The sequence below is a fragment of the Arachis stenosperma genome, chromosome 10 (assembly GCF_014773155.1).
Source record: "Arachis stenosperma cultivar V10309 chromosome 10, arast.V10309.gnm1.PFL2, whole genome shotgun sequence".
In the NCBI taxonomy this organism is placed as follows: Eukaryota; Viridiplantae; Streptophyta; class Magnoliopsida; order Fabales; family Fabaceae; genus Arachis; species Arachis stenosperma.
The window spans coordinates 113,383,824-113,402,297 of record NC_080386.1 but is presented as its reverse complement, the minus strand read 5'-3'; the positions used below and the strand labels follow the sequence as shown (position 1 = coordinate 113,402,297).

The 18,474-nt window shown below is 35.0% G+C and overlaps 4 protein-coding genes across 5 annotated transcripts; 1 reads left to right on the top strand and 3 right to left on the bottom strand.

Annotated features, from left to right (window-relative positions):
* The first annotated feature begins 513 nt into the window (after positions 1-513).
* On the top strand, positions 514-11,190 carry LOC130955247 (copper-transporting ATPase PAA2, chloroplastic). The gene is given in 18 exon segments (XM_057882070.1): positions 514-1,219; positions 1,303-1,380; positions 1,645-1,742; positions 1,844-1,897; positions 2,065-2,151; positions 2,787-2,951; positions 3,275-3,385; positions 3,530-3,598; positions 4,104-4,213; positions 4,519-4,624; positions 8,002-8,068; positions 8,485-8,564; positions 8,840-9,288; positions 9,545-9,719; positions 10,117-10,248; positions 10,419-10,569; positions 10,706-10,790; positions 10,792-11,190. Coding segments are annotated over 18 exon segments (2,727 nt in total). The 5' UTR covers positions 514-570; the 3' UTR covers positions 10,853-11,190.
* A 231-nt stretch (positions 11,191-11,421) lies between these two features.
* Positions 11,422-14,169, bottom strand: LOC130956088 (uncharacterized). 2 transcript variants are annotated; one of them, XM_057883118.1, is made up of 6 exons: positions 14,001-14,169; positions 12,599-13,118; positions 12,392-12,512; positions 12,117-12,301; positions 11,802-12,031; positions 11,422-11,715 (listed from the first exon to the last, which is right to left on the bottom strand). In XM_057883118.1, the coding sequence occupies exons 2-6, from the start codon at positions 12,993-12,995 to the stop codon at positions 11,557-11,559; spliced, it is 1,092 nt and encodes a 363-aa protein (XP_057739101.1). In that variant the 5' UTR covers positions 12,996-13,118; positions 14,001-14,169; the 3' UTR covers positions 11,422-11,556. The 2 variants fall into 2 exon arrangements, with proteins under 2 accessions (XP_057739101.1, XP_057739102.1); XM_057883119.1 differs by having other exon boundaries at positions 12,117-12,292.
* On the bottom strand, positions 13,954-15,359 carry LOC130956090 (uncharacterized). The gene is made up of 7 exons (XM_057883120.1): positions 15,083-15,359; positions 14,961-15,003; positions 14,796-14,866; positions 14,606-14,700; positions 14,450-14,517; positions 14,249-14,359; positions 13,954-14,170 (listed from the first exon to the last, which is right to left on the bottom strand). The coding sequence occupies exons 1-7, from the start codon at positions 15,285-15,287 to the stop codon at positions 14,041-14,043; spliced, it is 723 nt and encodes a 240-aa protein (XP_057739103.1). The 5' UTR covers positions 15,288-15,359; the 3' UTR covers positions 13,954-14,040.
* A 1,659-nt stretch (positions 15,360-17,018) lies between these two features.
* LOC130956255 (protein OXIDATIVE STRESS 3 LIKE 1) lies at positions 17,019-18,270 on the bottom strand. The gene is made up of 2 exons (XM_057883302.1): positions 17,881-18,270; positions 17,019-17,707 (listed from the first exon to the last, which is right to left on the bottom strand). Exons 1-2 carry the CDS (start codon positions 18,105-18,107, stop codon positions 17,203-17,205), a joined length of 732 nt encoding a protein of 243 aa, XP_057739285.1. The 5' UTR covers positions 18,108-18,270; the 3' UTR covers positions 17,019-17,202.
* Between the last annotated feature and the right edge of the window lie 204 nt (positions 18,271-18,474).

Genomic DNA, 18,474 nt, shown 5'->3' with positions numbered 1-18,474 from the left:
TATTAATAACATTATCTATCAAAAACAAAATTTAATTATACATTAAAATTCAATCATCATTAATTTTTCACTTATCTTGGATATTGGTAATTTTTTATAAAAGAAAAGGAACTTTGGAAAATAATACATGAACAATTATTTTTCAGATAATTTAAAAAAATTATTGATTTTAGCCATGGCAATTTTCATATTGTGATTTATTAAATATAGTAGAAGTTTTAATTTCTTTATCCACAAAGTATCATATTTTAGTCACCAAAAAAAAAAAAGTATCATATTTTGAACCTAACAAGTATTCCTAATAATTTAATCACGTTTATTTGATTGCAATTCGTTCTGTGTATCAGTGTGTGTTTATTAATCCAAGATGAAGTTCTAAACATTTTATGTCACGTGATATTACACTCGTGGCATGTTTGGATTGGAAAGATATTCGACGCACGCCGCTACCTTACTCTGTCCGAAACGAGCTGACGGTAGGTGCGACACAAGTTGAACACGATAAATTCGTGGTTCACGTTCTCAACTCCTTTTCCCTCTCTCTCTCTCTCTCTCTCTCTCTCCCCGTTCATGACCATGACGACTCAACTCCTCAAGCTCAATCTCTACCCGAAATCCAACATCTCCTTCAACCACGCACCAAATCGTCATGTTCAGTTCCTTCCCCTTCTTCCCACTAATCACCGTCGCAATGACATTCACCGCAACTGCCACCACCCGGGATTCCTCCGGCCACATTTCCTCGTATCTAACTCCTCACGCACCGAGATTGCCTCGCCGGAGCCAGCTCAGCTAAAGACTACAGACTCCCCGCTCCTGCTCGACGTCTCCGGTATGATGTGCGGCGCCTGCGTCTCACGAGTCAAGAACATCCTCTCCGCCGATGACCGAGTTGACTCGGTCGTGGTCAACATGTTAACCGAGACCGCCGCCGTCAAGCTCAGGCGGCTCGACGAGGAGAAGGATGTGGAGGAGCCGGCGACGGTTGCGGAGAGCCTGGCCCGGAGGCTGACCGAGTGCGGTTTTCCGACGAAACGAAGGGCGTCGAGTTTGGGAGTTGCAGAGAACGTCAGGAAGTGGAAGGAGCTTGTGAAAAAGAAGGAGGAACTCGTCGCCAAAAGCCGCAACCGTGTCGCTTTTGCTTGGGCTTTGGTGGCGCTGTGCTGTGGATCTCACGCTTCGCACGTTCTTCATTCTTTGGGGATTCACATTGGTCATGGTAATTCAGCTGCTAATTCTGGTCCAATATAAATAAACTAAATTCGGATTACACGATCATAACTTGCTTTTTATAATTCGTAGGATCGGTTTTGGAAATTCTTCACAATTCATATGTGAAAGGTGGTATAGCTCTGGGGGCTCTCTTGGGACCAGGACGAGGTTGGTTCATCTCTCTTCTATCTTGCTTTCCGTATACAGCAACATCTTTTAAAATTTAAATTATGGCACTACATCACCGAAACTTTTGTAATTATTATGTAATAATGGAAATGACGTTTATTTATTATATATAATATAATATAAAGATGTATTTTATTTTTTAGTTAATAATAATTATTTGTATTATAACAGTTTTGTTCTTCTTGTTATTAATTATGAATATACTTGTAAATTTTTTAATGTACTACATTCATGGTAATGCAGAGTTACTCTTTGATGGCCTGAACGCATTTAGGAAGGGATCACCAAACATGAACTCTCTTGTGGGATTTGGTTCTATAGCTGCTTTTATCATCAGTTCGGTGAGATTCTCTTTGGAATTTGACCGTTCTGCTAAGCTATAAGACTGCCAAGTTCCTGTTTTCGTTTGATGAATTAATCAAACTTCATCTTCTTTCTGTAGATATCACTACTGAATCCCGGGTTGGCCTGGGATGCAACATTCTTTGATGAGCCGGTGACTTTCTTTCCTTTCATACAATCATATGTTCCAATATCTGAAACTGGAAAATATTCATTTTGATCTAGCACTTTGTTCATAGGTTATTTGTTCTCTAATTGGCGTTTTCTTGTTCATGTCAATAGTAAGCTTCTCATGTAGGGATTGTGTATTTTAGCATGCAGGTCATGCTTCTTGGTTTTGTGCTTCTTGGACGTTCTTTGGAGGAAAAGGCAAGGATTCAGGCGTCTAGTGATATGAATGAACTCCTTGTAAGTTGCATTATTGTTCATCTCTTTCATCTGACAGTATCCCACAGTGGAATGTCTAAAATGCTGCCTGTACTGTATTCTTAGTCCTTGTGTTCGACGGTTGGACCCCTTTTTTTTTCCTTAAAGATTCTTCTGTCTCCCTTGCATCTTTGTTGCAATTGAAAATATTTATTTTTGTTCCGATCTTTAACCCGTCGATTTCTAGTTTTCTATACTTTGCTATCAGCAATCTGGAATCATATTTATGCTTACAAGAACAATAATTTCCAATGTTTGTAGGCTCTGTTGGATATCGTTAACAGTTTTGGTGAAAATTTATTTCTTGGAAGCCTAAATGCAAGTGGCTTTGCAAGTTGAAGCAATGTAAATTAGGAAATATATTGATTTTCTATTTAAAATTTCAATCTTACGACTGCTATTTCCATTTTTTGATCACTTTCATATGTCAAAATGAATAATCCAGATTGGGAACTCTGGTTGAAATAAGTGCATCATTTATGAGTATTATACATCAAGTTATAGTTTTTTTCTTTCCCCTGTAAAGGGTGTCATTTTTCTGTTGGAGTAATTATTAAACTTAATTATTTTTCCATTATTTAGTGTTATGTGATTCCATTGTTGTGTATTTTTGCCAGTCATTGATATCTACTCAGTCAAGACTTGTGGTTACTTCATCGGAAGGTTCACCATCTACAGAGAGTGTGCTCGGTTCTAACACAATTTGCGTTGAAGTCCCAACTGATGATATCCGAGTAGGTGACTCAGTGTTGGTGTTGCCTGGAGAGACTATTCCTATAGATGTAAGCATTTCTGACTGTTTAGCGAAATTCAGCCTATTTTATTGAAACAGATAAAGCAGTATTGTGGTGCCTGAGTTAAGTTCTAGCATCATCATCTCGATTATGCATAGTAATTTCATGGTGCCCATGACCAGGTAGATTTTTTGACCCAATCATCAGTAGCTTATAAAGTATAATAATGACATTGTCCTGACAAGCAGTTTCAACTTTCAAGTCTTCTATGCTTTTAATGAACTGCATCCCTTCATATCTTAAGATTGAGAATCTGATGAAAATTGTTGGTTCAATGCTCTTGCTTGCTAATGCTAGAAATACCTGGGCAGGGAAAGGTCATTTCAGGAAGAAGTGTTGTGGATGAATCCATGCTTACTGGAGAATCACTTCCTGTATTTAAGGAGGAAGGCCTCACAGTTTCTGCAGGAACTATTAATTGGGTAAGGTTATATGGAGACTTGTATATTGAATTTTATGTTGTTGCACTACATTCACATTTAGGGCTCCTGTGCAATTTTGTTTCTACCTTTGGTTCAGAGTGCTGTTACTAATCTAATTGATTGGCCATACAAATTCTATTTCAGGATGGACCTTTAAGGATTGAAGCTTCTTCATCTGGCTCCAACACAATGATATCCAAGATTGTACGCATGGTTAGTATTTCGTCTTGTGTGATAGATTAGTAGAGAGATGCTATCTAAAATTAATAAGAAATGCTAGAGGGCCAGTAGAATTTGTTGTTTTTGGCCAGTAGTTAGCCATCAATGTTTAAAAGTGTGGTCTAAAAATATATTGTTGGATTATTAGACTAAAAGAATTGGACTAATGGCTAAAAGTGCTGGCCAAAAACAATAAATTCTGCTAGCCCTTAGAGCTTTTTTCAAATTATTTCATAACAATTCAATTTTTTGCTTTTCCAGTTAATCATATAATTGTTTCCAGGCCTAATTGTTATAGATTTATTGGAGAATGTATGCTAATTTAAATAAATTGTCAATTACTTGATTCATATGATTTCAAATCATGCACATCCGGGAATGATGGTTTAAGACTGCCTGGCTGAAAGCACATTGATGCAGGGAATAGATGGAAATCAAACATTTGCAGAGAAAATTTCCCCAATGTTGTCATACTCATGGCTCTTTCTTGTATATTTAGGTTGAGGATGCCCAGTCACGTGAAGCACCTGTACAGAGGCTTGCTGATTCCATAGCAGGGCCATTTGTATACAGCGTAATGACTATGTCAGCAGCAACATTTGCATTTTGGTAAGTCTATTTCTGCTTTGCCTATATTTCCTTAAAAAAATTTGCCGTGTGATTTGCATCAATTATATCAAATGTTGGGGCTTATTTGACAAAGCGGAGACGAGACTATTGTTAATTTATTTTCACATTTTAATCCAAACCGTATAGTTCTGCCTCTAACACATCAAAAGAAAAAAAAAAGTTGTCTCGGAATCTGGCAATAAGATTTATGATTATCTTTCAATTTTAATTCTTCTAAGGAAAAAAGATTCATGTATGGCTCCTATACCATTTAGCTTTAACAAGTTTCTTGCAATTGTCTCCAGGTACTATATTGGATCAAACATATTTCCTGATGTTTTGCTCAATGATATTGCGGGCCCAGAAGGGGATCCTTTGCTTTTGAGTTTAAAGCTTGCTGTAGATGTTTTGGTGAGTGATTTTAAAATTCTACTTCAGATCTATGATGAAAACTAATCATCCTGATTGACTTCTCTTTCCCTGTTGCTTGAGCATTGATCACTTTGTTCTACTGGTTCTTAGCTTCTCTTCTTGATATGACCAGACCATGGCTGATAATTATTAGGGTAAAGTATATTTGATCTTTGAAGTTTGCTAAAAGTTTTAAAAATACCCCTAATTTTTATTTGTTTTAATTTTGTCTTAGAAGTTTTCGATTTACACCAAATTTATTCCTTAACGACTAGTTTTTCAAAAAGTTTATGACCAATTCAGCAATAATTTTACAAGAACAACCTTTAACACAAGTATATCAGATATCGTTATTATGCATTATTGTTAGATTGGTCCTAAACTTCTTAAAAATTTAGCTGTCAAGGATATATTTGATGCAAATTGAAAATTTCTGCAATAAAATTGAAACAAAATAAATCTTAGGGGCATTTTTGAAACTTTTGACAAATTTCAACAAACAACAACAACCAAACATTGTCCCACTAGGTGGGGTCGGCCACATCGATCAAACGACGTCATTGAGTTCTATCGTGTATTATATCTATAGAGAAACCGTTTACATGTAAATCTCGTTTGACTACTTCATGGATAGTCTTCTTAGGTCTTCTTCTGTCTTTCACTTGTCCATCTTCCATCTCATCCACCCTCCTGACTGGGTGTTCTGTCGGTCTTCTTCTCAGATGTCCAAATCACCTGAAAGGCTGAAACGCGATTCTATCATCTTTTCTACAATAGGTGCTACTTTAACTCTCTCTCTTATATATTCGTTCCTTATTCTATCCAATCGCGTATGACCATTCATCTATCTCAACATCGTCTCTGTCACACTTAACTTATGTTCGTGCTCTCCTTTGGCCATGCAACACCCTGTACCATAAAGCATAACCAGTTTGATAGCAGTACGATAGACTTTACCTTTAAGTTTTAAAGACACTTTTTTGTCACATATAAAACCAGACGCACTCTGTCATTTTGACCAATCTGTTTACATCCTATAATTTACATCATGTTCAATCTATCCATTATCATGTATGATGTACTTAAGATACTTAAAATTTTTAACTTTTTATAAGATATTTTTTCCAATCTTTACCTTTGTATTAGGGTTTTTCCTTCGGCGGTCGAACTTACATTCCATATATTTCGTATTGCTACGGTTTATGTGCAAACCATACACTTCTAGAGTTTCTCTCCATGAATCCATCTTCTTATTTAAGTCTTTCCTTGACTCTTCTATAAGGACGATATCATAGGCAAAAAACATGCACAATGACACAGGTTCTTAGATATACTCTGTGAGTACTTCCAAGACTAAAGTGAAAAGGTATAGACTTAAGGATGATCCTTAGTGTAATTCCTATATTAATAGAAAATTTCTCTGTCACATCATCTTGAGTTTTCACACTAGTTATATCCCATCATACATGTCTTTAATTGCATACTCTCTTCCTTTCAAAAACCTTCCATAGACCTCCCTTAGTACCCTATCGTACGTTTTTTCCAAATTAATAAACACTATATGTAGATCCTTTTTATTACTATAATACCTCTCTATCATCCTTTTTAATAGGTATGTAGCTTCAGTGATGAATCTGTCTGGCATAAAACTAAATTAGTTATTTGTTACTTGTGTCTCTTGTTTCATCCTCCGTTCTATTACTCTTTTCCATAACTTTATGGTATGACTCATGAATTTGATTTCTCTATAGTTTTTACAACTTTGTATATCCCTCTTATTTTTATAGATAAGTATCATGGTGTTCTTTCTCCACTCATTTGACATCTTCTTTAACCTTAAAATCTCATTAAAAAAACTTGGTCAATCAATTGATGTCTTTCTCTTCAAGGCCCTTCCAAATTTCAATCGGAATTTTATCGGGTCCTATATGTGTTGTTAAACTCTCTCTCAACTTTTACTCAACGCGAAAATTCATGACAAGCATCCTATATGTGTTGTTAATCTCTCTCTCGAAATAATTTTACAATTAATGTAAAATTTTTGGTCAACTCTCCTCAACAAGAAGTTTATTTGAGAGTTTGTCATGTCACTCTTATAGGTTATATAAGATGTTTGTCTCTCTTTTTAAAACATGCATTTGCGATGACAAGGTTAAAGGTTGAAGAAAAGTCCAAAATAATTTTATTCTCGATATTGACCACCTCAAAACCATGGCTTACGTGAATACTTCCATACCCAGTCAATTCTCTTTCAATATGGCTATTTAAATCTCTTCATAAGAAAATCTTATCTTCCAAAGATATGTTTTGGACCAAATCCTCTAGATCCTCCCAAAACCTTATCTTGTATTGCTTAGCCGAACCCACTTGCGGTGCATAGGCACTAATCACATGAAAAGTACTTCCTTCTACCACAAGTTTCATAGAGATGATCCGATCACCCACCCTCTTGACATCCACTATGCCCTTCTTCCACTGCTTATCCACGATAATACCTACTCCATTCCTATTTTTCACTTTTCCTGTATACTAAAGTTTGAATCCGAAGGTATCCAACTCGTTAGCCTTCGCGCCGACCCATTTTGTTTTTTGTAGGCACATGATGTCAATCTTTCTCCTTGTTATGGTATCCACCACCTCTATGAATTTTCTTGTTAGAGTGCCTATGTGTCATGTTCCAAATCTCAACTTTCTGTCGCACCGACTTTTACCTTTTTATTTGTGAACTAGCTTATTTACCCTCGTCTGTTCACGAAAACGCGGGAACCCTTGCTCATTTAATACTACACCCGGGCGCTAATGCTGCGGCTCTTGCTCATTTTGACACTGTACGCGATCCATACAGCGCATTGCTTCTGGGCAACGACCTAGCTTTAGCGCAATAATGCCTTTAATCCATGTCATAAATATTCGACTAAGTTTTTATGTTGGCTGTCGAAGGCCTAACACAACCCTCCCCTTTTATTCGGGCTTGAGACCGGCTATGTACTGTAGGTGTAGCATAGGCGGAGTTACTTTTGACAAATTTCATGGACAACAAATATACTATAACCTAATTATTAATATTTTGCATATTTTTGTGTTAAAAGTTTTAAGTCATTTCAAATAGCCTTCACCCTTCACATTATTCAGCTCTCAGACATCTGCTACAAGGCAATATTTGAAATGTTATCTATCTGAAACCAACTGTGTATGTAATGGCAAGAATGTGAATAAAAGAGATGAAGAGAAAAGTTGGGTCACAGAGATGAGAGCATGAATACAACTTAATCTTCCTGTATAAAGGAGAATTATCACACAGGACAACCATGCATTGTGTTTCTAACTTACTTTGAGTTAATTGTTATTTAAATAATAAAGAGTCTTCCCTTTTGCAGGTTGTCTCTTGCCCTTGTGCACTGGGTCTTGCCACACCTACAGCGATCCTGGTTGGCACCTCCCTTGGTAAGTTGCCCATATTTTTTGCATTTATTAAACTTAACATACATGTTACTCAAAGTTACTTGAATATTGATTCCAAATGTGAAATGTATACTCCACAAGTCATGCTATAAAACCTGTTTGTTCAAATACTGAATCAATTTTCTCTAATACTAATGTTTTTGAACCCCCCTCTCCCTCTCCCTCTCCCTCTCCCTCCCTCCCTCCCTCCCTCTCTCTCTCTCTCTCTCTCTCTCTCTCTCTCCACGCTTTTGAAGTAGGAAGCAGATGTGTAGTTTTTGCGTAAATACTTAAATTTGTAAATTATATTGCAAAGAAATATTATGGCCTGATAATCTGGTTCAGAATTTTAAGTACATAGTAGTATCTTTTAACCGGCCTTTACAAAGTAGGCATAACACATCTTGAAAATTGACTAGGGGCAAGAAAAGGACTTCTTATTAGAGGGGGAGATGTGCTAGAACGCTTGGCCAGTATAAATTATATTGCCCTTGACAAGGTAAATTCCAAGTCCATGGACTATTATCGTTGTCTCACCCCTCCCCTTTTCTCCTTCACTAAACATACATATGCCACTATGTTTATGCATGCGTAATAGGGTAAGGATCCATACATGGGTGTCATTGCAAATCAAGATTCGTCCTAAATAACTAATGACATTAATAGGATGAATTTCTTACACTGGTGGCTTAAGTTAAATATTCTTTATGAATAAAGAAGGAAAGGCTCTCTAAGTACAAAAGTAGTAGGTTGACTGAAACACTCCAATTTCAGACCGGAACCCTCACCAAAGGAAAACCAGTTGTCTCCTCGGTTAGCTCTATTAATTATGGAGAATCAGAAATACTTCAGATTGCTGCTGCGGTGGAGAAAACAGCATCTCATCCAATTGCAAAGGCTATTATCAATAAAGCTGAGTCATTAGAGCTGGTCCTTCCAGTTACACAAGGGCAATTGGTAGAACCAGGCTTTGGAACATTGGCAGAAATAGATGGGCGTTTAGTTGCAGTTGGATCTTTAGAATGGGTCCATGATCGCTTCCAGATTAAAATGAACCCCTCTGATTTAGTGAATCTCGAACATACTTTGATCAATCATTCATCAGAGACATCTTCAAACTATTCAAAAACTGTTGTCTATGTTGGACGTGAGGGAGAAGGCATCATTGGTTCTATTACCATATCTGACGTTGTACGTGAAGATGCTCAATCTACCGTAGCAAGGTATGTTTAATGCTGTTTGTGTACCTTCAAGCAAAAATATTAAAAAGTTCTATGGCATTATACAAAATGCACAATTAACATTGTCATGTTCATTTGTAAAAAGAAAAGATTGATTTTTCTTTTCTTCTTGTTTACTTTCCTATTAACGGGATGCAAATTGATTGCACAGTACTTCTTGTAGGATTTAATATATTTATGAATTCTTGTTATGCTACATTTGTTCTGTGTTGGCTGACTTTTTTGCCTTGATTGGAAGACTCAAGCAGAAGGGGATTGAAATGGTCCTGTTATCAGGAGACAGGGAAGAGGCAGTTGCAACTATAGCACAGACAGTTGGGATTGGAAGCGATTTTATGAAAGCATCATTGTCCCCACAGCAGAAATCTAAGTTTATTTCATCTTTGAAAGCTTCTGGACATCATGTTGCAATGGTACGATCATTTTTATCCTCACTTAAGACCCCCCCCCCCCCCCCTCTTCCCCCCATTCTCTCTCTCTCTCTCTCTCTCTCTCTCTCTCTCTCTCTCTATGTATGTATATATATATATATATATATATATATATATGTTGGCCTTACTCAAATATGGAATCATTGTATGGTAAAAGTTCAGAGTTCATAAAGTGGTGGCAAATTGATGTGCAATACAAGGTGTTGGTAGCACTTAAAAGTTGGAGATAATTGAGCGTGCTCTTAGAATTCAATAAAATGTTGAGCAACCCCTTTTAGAGTGTGTGTGTGTGTGCGCGTTTCTTGTAAAAATTGATTTTCAGCTAAGATAAAAGGCATTTACTGCGACGTTCCATTTTTTTTCCCCTCTCTTCTCAAAGGTTGGTGATGGGATAAATGATGCACCCTCTTTGGCTGTAGCTGATGTTGGGATTGCTCTACAAAATGAAGCTCAAGAGAACGCTGCCTCTGATGCTGCATCCATTATACTTCTTGGAAACAAAATTTCTCATGTATGGCATTTCTTTATGCCGATTTATTATTTCACATTTATGCTTAAGAAAAAAAAAGAATCATCAACTTTTCTGCTTTCACTGCACTTCATTTCGTATGAGAGATGCAAATATGCCATGCTACAATCTCGAAAAACCATAGTTATAGCTAATGCCTTTTCTATTTACAGGTTGTTGATGCACTAGACCTTGCACAGGCAACCATGGGAAAAGTGTACCAAAATTTATCTTGGGCGGTAGCCTACAACGTTGTTGCCATTCCCATTGCTGCTGGAGTGTTACTTCCCCAATTTGAATTTGCCATGACACCTTCACTATCAGGTAAGCAACACCTTCACATATTAGCGAGACAAATAGTTCTATTAGCCCCAATATATTTGATCTTATTTATTGATGTACTTTTCTATCACCTATTAAGTGTTCATTTATGTTTGTCACCCCTGATATTTGATCACAGGAGGGTTGATGGCTTTGAGCTCCATCTTCGTGGTTGGCAACTCGTTGCTTCTACAACTTCATGGGTCTCAGACCTCCAAAAAGGCCACATAATAAATCTATTTCCATCCATTCAAACATGGATATGTACAGTCTAAAAGATGCATAAGAGGCGGTGTGATCTTTATAATGACAGTATGAGTACAAATTTGGCATCCATGAAATAATTATATCTCAGAAATCCGAATTGTATTTGTGACCAACAAGCTCCTTTTTGTAAGTTATAGCTATCTATTCAATGTTAAAAGGTCATGAAGCATGGACTAATATCATGACACACTGGCTGCACTTGGTGCATTCAAATAGGTCTTTGCTTATAATATATACTTTGATCTTTAATGTATAAAATTACCAATTTGTAGTCAGTATTTATTTATGTAAAGCTGTAGGAGCAATAAGAGATTATCAAAGTTTGTAAGAGGGCCATGGTTCTCTTTTTTGCTATTATTCTTGGTTCAACTTTCTATTATGTAAAAGTAAAAATAAACAGTTCTTTGTTCTGTTTTTTTTTTTCAAGGTTGTCTGGGCTTTCGACGAAAGAACAAAAGTAAAATGAAGTATAGATTAACCAATGAATTTGTTACAAAACTAAATTTGCAATCTATAAGGGGAAAAAAATTACAAAACTCTCGCGTACATATGTACAAAAATATTTACATTTTATCATTTATCATCCACATTCATTATTCACAAAGTCAACTCAAATACGCACCCTATTTACAAGGGGGAAAAAATCACAAAACTCTCGCGTACATATTTACAATTAAATCAGAGATTCATCCTACAAATTAAATCTACATATTTACAATTGAATCATGGTATAACTATTCCAGATGGGTATCGTCCAGCACAAATCTCTCTTAATTTTAGATGGAGCCTGTAAATCTCTGCCTGAATTCTTGCCTTTGACCTTTCATCTTTTGATTCCATCGTTCTCTTAAGTTGTGAGATCTGCCTTACAGTGCTTTTGATCTGCTAAGCACATCAAAAGGAGCATCTTAAGCAATACATTATTAGCATTGCATATGATAGCTGAAAGAAAAAACAATGAAATTTACCTTTCTGTAAGGCCATCGTGATAATCCTTCCTTACGGCAAATTTTCTTCACAACGGTGGGGCAGATATTCATTTGCCTCGATGCTTCCTCAATTGGAAAATGAAAATAAGGGGCAAAATCGTCCAATTTCATCTTCCCCGCTCTATCCCTCTGTTCCGAAAGAGATAATCTTCTAGGAGCCTTTCCTGATGCTCCTACTCCATTGTCAGCCACTTGTTCATTCTCATCATCTACATTACCCATTAATAAAATGTTTGAAACTTAACACAACATAACATAGCATAACATTTTGCCAACAGGGAGATAAAGAACAACCTGAATTGCTTGCATTCAAATCGTCAGTGTCATCGCTGAACTCTTCGACCCATTCAAGTCCAGTGCATAGGGCCTCATAATAAGCAGATAGTGGATCTTGTAACATAAAGTACCCTGCTGCACTTTGTACTCTGCAATACTCAACTAGGAAATTCTTCACGTCATCAATGCTTCTCCTACAAAAACTATCAAAAATTGAAATTTGGTTATAAAATATCAAATAGAAGAATAATAGATTGCATGCATGAAGTTAATTGTTGAAAAAAAAAACATACTCAATCATTTGATATTGAAGGTTGCTAGTGGAAACAAAATCCCCATTCACAGTAGGATGTTGAATTGCATGAGAGATCAAGCCGGGCCTTCCATGAATCTCAACTTTTGTAAAGTTAAATCCTGCAATTAATTACATTAGTAAGATATATCAAGAGGAACACGTGATAAAATTATATAATAGAAAAAGTTAAGTCCATACTCCATACCATTGGTGTGAACAATTTCTCTGAGGATACTACAACAGCTACAAGAAAACGGGACTGGTGGTAGGGGCCAATGGGACAGCGTAATTGTATTCACATCGTTGTTGAAATCATGCGACAGACCTTCCTCAGAATGCACTTGTAACAAAGGAATTGATTCGAAGTTATTCCCTCCTGTTCCTCCAACAGAGTTATTATCTTGAATCATCGGATCAAAAGTTGGTTGGAGATTAGCCTCTTGAATTCCATTACTCTTTTGTTGAGAGTGACTGGGTTTGGTTCCACTGGAGACATTGGTAAGATCGAGAAGAGTAGGGTTGGAAATGTTGAAAAAACTCGGACTGAGTGGAGGAGTATCATATGGATCATGGTACGGCACAACAAAGCAAGGATTATCCATGGTTATTGAATCTATTCCTTGTCCTTAGTCGCAACTCACTCACTCTCCTCTTTCTTTTTACTCTCCCTCTTCCTCTAGAGCGAAGAGAAAAGAGAAAAAAGAATAGAGTAGAGAAGAGAAAGACTGAAATTTGAATCAGAAATAGAAAATAAAATTTCTAATGGATTATATACGAAGAAAAGACGGTTAATGACCGTTAGAATAATCCAAGTAGCTTTTCAAACATGAAACGAAACATCACTATATATTCACTCTCAGTGTTATGCTTAATCCATCCTCTACTTCAAATTTTTTTTTTATAATTTTGATTATTTTTGTAATATTAACGTATAAAAAATATATTCTATATAAAAAAATATATTCTTAGAATTTACCGTATTTTTTAAAATTTTTATATAAAATTTTTTGATAATTTTAATATTAATTTACAAAATATATTTTATTTTATTTTGCTTAAAAATTAGAATAATAATTAAAAATTATAGACACAGAGTACCTAAGGTACTCTAATATATTATATGAGTTGTCTTTGTAAATCGAATCGAAAAACAAATTGTATCTCATTGAAAGTTTAATCAGTGATCATTTTAAATTTGTCAAGGTACTCTAATATACTATATGAGTTGTCTTTGTAAATCGAATCGAAAAACAAATTGTATCTCATTGAAAGTTTGATCATTGATCATTTTAAATTTGTCCATTTCTTTAACAAAGCAATTATTGTAAATTATATTTATTTAATTTTGTGATAGTCAATACAATTTTGTTCATTAATATTTCCATTTTTTTATTCACTTAATTTTTCAGTCAAATTACTGTCTACCTAAAGTGGAATTTGATCGAGTGCAGTGATCACTCAACCAATCCAGGTTGATTATTCATTAATATTTTTTTATTCTGCCTCAACAAAATCAATCTCATCAAATAATAAGAACGATGTCAATGAAATAGAATAAGAAATTATTAAAAAAAATATGTTCACAATGTTTGAAGGTTTTAACTCACATAATTAAGTGTTGGACGAAGAAAATGCTTTTTTAACTAGTCATAGTATTGATTCTAATTGCTTTAAATTAGGGTCTGAAGTATCTGTTTCTACTTCAGCAGGGTCTTTGTATGAATCAGCTATAACCTTCCCTTTACTTAGCACATCGGAAGGCACAGTTTGTAAGAGACTGAAACAAAAACAAGTTATTAAGAATATATCTGTCAACGTGTAACGAACAAATCAAAGTTAATTAAAATAAATTCACCTGTCAATAGCGGTAAGCGCTGTATTGATTTTGTCTTTCATTGATTTGACCGAGGCTTCAGGATCCTTTCTTGAAGCATGCAGAAGCAAGGAATCAAGTTCTTCTAGCGACCTTTCAAAAAACAGAGTTTTGTTAGTTTGGATAGTTATGGAAGTTATAAAACTCTGTTATCAGTGAAAATTGAGTAACAAATGAAAATACCTAAGACATTCATCGACGTTGTTAAATGCAGTTTTACCATTTCCACTGTCAAATGCATACTGCGCCATCTATAAAACAAAAATTATGAAAGTTTTAATTAATCTTTAATATACAAAAGAAAGAACAAGAAAATGTATGTAAGAAATTCTAACTTACTGCGCGAATGTTTACACGAAGGGATGCTGCAGGTCCAGAACGAAGTAAAGAGCGGCATAGGCCAAACTGGGGTTCATCACCCTCTATTGTTTTTTCTAATAAACAAATCCATATTATATATAAGCATGCATTACAACCTTGTCTAGATTTCCGATTCAAAATACAAGCAATCAGTTTTTGTCAAAATTACCCAAATCCTTGATCTGGAACCGTGTAAGTATGACAGCTGGCACATACGTCTCTAGAGGATCGAGTTTTTTTCTACATAGACAGAAACTCAAACTATATGATTAATAAAAAAGAAAAAAAATTCAAACTAAGAGTATGATATATAAAAAATTAAAAATATTGCTACCTCTTAACATATTTATCGAAAATATTTCCTTCAGCAAGAGCACCTACAACATTGCAGAAGATACACATAATTTGAGAGTGCTAAATATGAGATGACATAAGATAAGATGAGAGGTAACGTACTGTTAGGAAAAGTGAGAAGGAAAGAAGAGAGAGCGACGGAGATAGACAGAGATCGACGACTCTCGTGGTAATGGAATCTAACTGGTGGTTGCAGTGAACACCTCACTGTCATAGGCACACACGACTGTTTGGCGTTGAGAGTTGATCGGCCTCGAAAGTAGTTGTTGCTGCTAACGTGCGCAGGAGTGGTGGCAAGTGACACCATTTCCACACAAACAATGGCAGGGAGGCTACTGTCGTGTCCGCTGCTGCTTATCCTCTAACTCTGAAAAATAAATCTGATCCATCTGCTATAAATTTCCAATTTTTTCCCAAAATATCCTCTATAAAAATAATCAAATTTATAGAATATAATTCAACCTAAATTTTATAATTTGATTCAAATAACTAATTATATGACAGTGCATTATACATGTTAGGTCAATCTCTTTTAAAACCAAGAGATGGATAAAATAAAAAAAATTATAATTAAAGAGTAAAATTTATTTTTTAATTTTAATCATTTTTACAAATTTTAAAAATATTTTTAATATTTAATAATTTTGTCCCTAACATTTTTTTAGAATATTAAAACTTAGAACAATAATTAAAAATGATGGAAGCAGAGTACTCTCTAATGTATTATATGAGTTGTTCTCATAAACCCAATGAAAAACAAAGTTGTATACTTGTATCTCATTGATCATTGATCCTTTTAAATTTGTCCCTTTCTTTAATAGAGTAATTATTGTAAATTATATTAATTAATAATATTACAAATCAATAAAATAAATAAATTGAATAATTAATGAGAAGAATATAGTTTTTTTTAATTTATAAAAACAAAAAATATTCTTAATATTTAGTTTAATTTAATTTTATCCTTAACATTTATAATAAATTTTTATTTATCTATTCATTTAATACTTTGATAGTCAATATAATTTTGTTCATTAATATTTCTATTTTATTTCATCAAAATCAACCTCATCAAATAATAAAGATGATCTCTATGGAATAGAATAGAAAATTACTAAAAAAAAGGTTAACTCACTATTAATTATCCAAAAAATTAATATAATTTTCCAAGAGTAGGACAAGTTGATTGAGTTATGGTCGTTGAATTATTAACTTAAATGTTGAAACTTATCTTTTCAAGCAACAATTTAATTTTGAGTTTTAGTTATAAATTTCTAATGCTTTTCAGTAGTGTATTTTTTATTTAATTTTCTTTATCTTATTTTTTTGTTTTGATTTTTTTAGTCCAATATAAGATTTTTCTGGCTACATAGACCAACTCAATGTCTGGTCTAGTGACAACAATATATACCTTGCTATAAAATATATTGGGTTCAAATTCTAGTTATAGCTAAAAGGTTGACATATGAAACTCATGGTAACTTGATTAAAATTAAAAAAAAAAAAAGCCTCATGTTAGTAGGCCGTATCCATTAGAGCTTGGAAGTTTAAATTCTTGATGATGCTTTTTACTTTCAGTAATGGATATTGCATAGTTGGGCGATTATACGATTAGGCAGGTAACTAGCCTTCATTCCTTTCTATTGCTGATATTGACCTTCGCTTGCCAACATCCTAACTTTTGCTAAACGCCAAATTTCAGTAACCATATCATTACTCAAACCCCCTTGTAAGATCTATCAGCCAGATGTTCATGACATTTGGCTACCCGGTGAAATTATTTGTTCAATTTCTCCATACATTAATGTTATTGAAGAAATTTTTGAAGATGATAGCTTTTTGGGAGCCAGATCTTGTGTCGGATCTGGCCAAATTTTACTGATCTATATATATGTTGGGAAAATTCATCATCGGCTTAATATTGCTATTGCGATAATATGGACACTAAAATTAACCATCATTAATATAAAATAAATTAAATTACATATATATTTATATTTAAATTAAATTACATATATATATTTATACATAAGTACGTTAATAGCTGATTTTAGCGTAGAAATTATATTTTTTTACTCCTGCAAAACACATTATAATACCGATCTAAGTTAGTCTTCATACCTACTAATTAACGAAAATTCTAAGTTAACCTATTAAGATTTAAAGAACTATCATTTTTTTTCCTTCTTCAAATCTACCCTGGTGATGGAGGATTAGTGATACTAAGATGGATGAGCTGCATCATTTCTTAGGGCGGTGGAATCCGGCATATTGACGGTTGCGGCTGTGCCACAATAATGCAGATCCGCCACGGAGAAGGACCGCCAGGCCGGAAGACTCCGCTGCAGAGGAGAGGAAGGGCCTGTGCTGGCACCGGACAGGCGATTGCGGCGATGGAGCGGCGGAAGCGACCGCGGTGGCGTAGGCGACCTTGAATTTGAACTTGAGTCCTCGCTTGTAAAACTACTAGTACTATCGTAACTACTAACGGCAAAGGCAAGAGCCAGAGCACTTCTACTTGAATTCATTGACATTGTTCTCTTGGAGATTCCACCACCGTTGCTTCTCAACTTGTCCCAAACGTGGTTGAAAGCCATCAAGTTCCTTCGCCTTCTGCTGTAAGCATTTTCCGCTTTCGCTATGTCTTTGACGGACGCAGAAGAAGCAGCGTCTGCTAGGCTTGCGAAGGACTTTGATTTTCCATTGTAGAATTTTGAGATCCCCCTCCTGCCAAAACAAGATTCATCATTTTAACCCTAGATTTAAGGAAACCGTAAATATTGTGTAAAATTTCTCAATAATATCATCTTATAAAGCCAAACACACACAACATAAAAAAAGAAGACGAAGAAACAATATCTGAAGGGTAAAAAATAGAAAGCAGAGGCAGTTACGATTACCTAATAGGGAGAACCTCTTCAAGAGAGTCCATCATATCGAAAGGGCCATTATAAGCACTCTGAACTTCATTCTCATTTTCTGCTATTCTTTCATTCTCTGATGACACATCGCTGTTCTTTCCGATCGACGATGTCGTTGAAGATGAGCACTTATCATCATCGTCGTCGTGATGTTCATCCTTTCTTGAATCCAGCACCGCTGCTGATGATGCTTCAATGTTCATCATGTTAGTTTTGTAATTATACTATCCTAATTCACCGATATCATATGATATACGAAATGCAGAAACGAAGAAGAAACCAAAAACGTTAGTTGGAAACAGAGAGAGAGAGAGAGAATGGGTTGCCACTTAACCACGTTGTGTTATGTTGCTGAGTGCTCTCTTTTTATCTCTTTCGTTTTCTTTTAAATTATTTATTTTAGTAGTATAAATTAGGTTTGCTTTGCACTTTATTGTTAATTGTTATTATTATTTAATAATTTATCTCTTAATCTTAATCTTAACTGAAAATTGGATAAAGTATCGAAGGACGGATGATCCCGGGTTTCTTCTTGTACTTGAGTTCTTTTCTTTCTTGCTATGTTAATGTGGA

What these genes read in the sequence shown, in the direction of transcription:
- LOC130956088 (XM_057883118.1), bottom strand. Translation starts at nt 12,995, where the DNA reads ATGGATAATCCTTGCTTTGTTGTGCCGTACCATGATCCATATGATACT. An exon ending in AGAAATTGTTCACACCAATG is followed by an intron (nt 12,513 to 12,598) that starts GTATGGAGTATG and finishes AATTAATTGCAG; the next exon opens with GATTTAACTTTACAAAAGTT. An exon ending in TTTGAATGCAAGCAATTCAG is followed by an intron (nt 12,032 to 12,116) that starts GTTGTTCTTTAT and finishes TGGGTAATGTAG; the next exon opens with ATGATGAGAATGAACAAGTG.
- LOC130956090 (XM_057883120.1), bottom strand. Translation starts at nt 15,287, where the DNA reads ATGGTGTCACTTGCCACCACTCCTGCGCACGTTAGCAGCAACAACTAC. An exon ending in TTCGATAAATATGTTAAGAG is followed by an intron (nt 14,867 to 14,960) that starts GTAGCAATATTT and finishes CTGTCTATGTAG; the next exon opens with AAAAAAACTCGATCCTCTAG. An exon ending in TTCGTGTAAACATTCGCGCA is followed by an intron (nt 14,518 to 14,605) that starts GTAAGTTAGAAT and finishes TTTGTTTTATAG; the next exon opens with ATGGCGCAGTATGCATTTGA.
- LOC130956255 (XM_057883302.1), bottom strand. Translation starts at nt 18,107, where the DNA reads ATGATGAACATTGAAGCATCATCAGCAGCGGTGCTGGATTCAAGAAAG. An exon ending in GAAGAGGTTCTCCCTATTAG is followed by an intron (nt 17,708 to 17,880) that starts GTAATCGTAACT and finishes TTGTTTTGGCAG; the next exon opens with GAGGGGGATCTCAAAATTCT.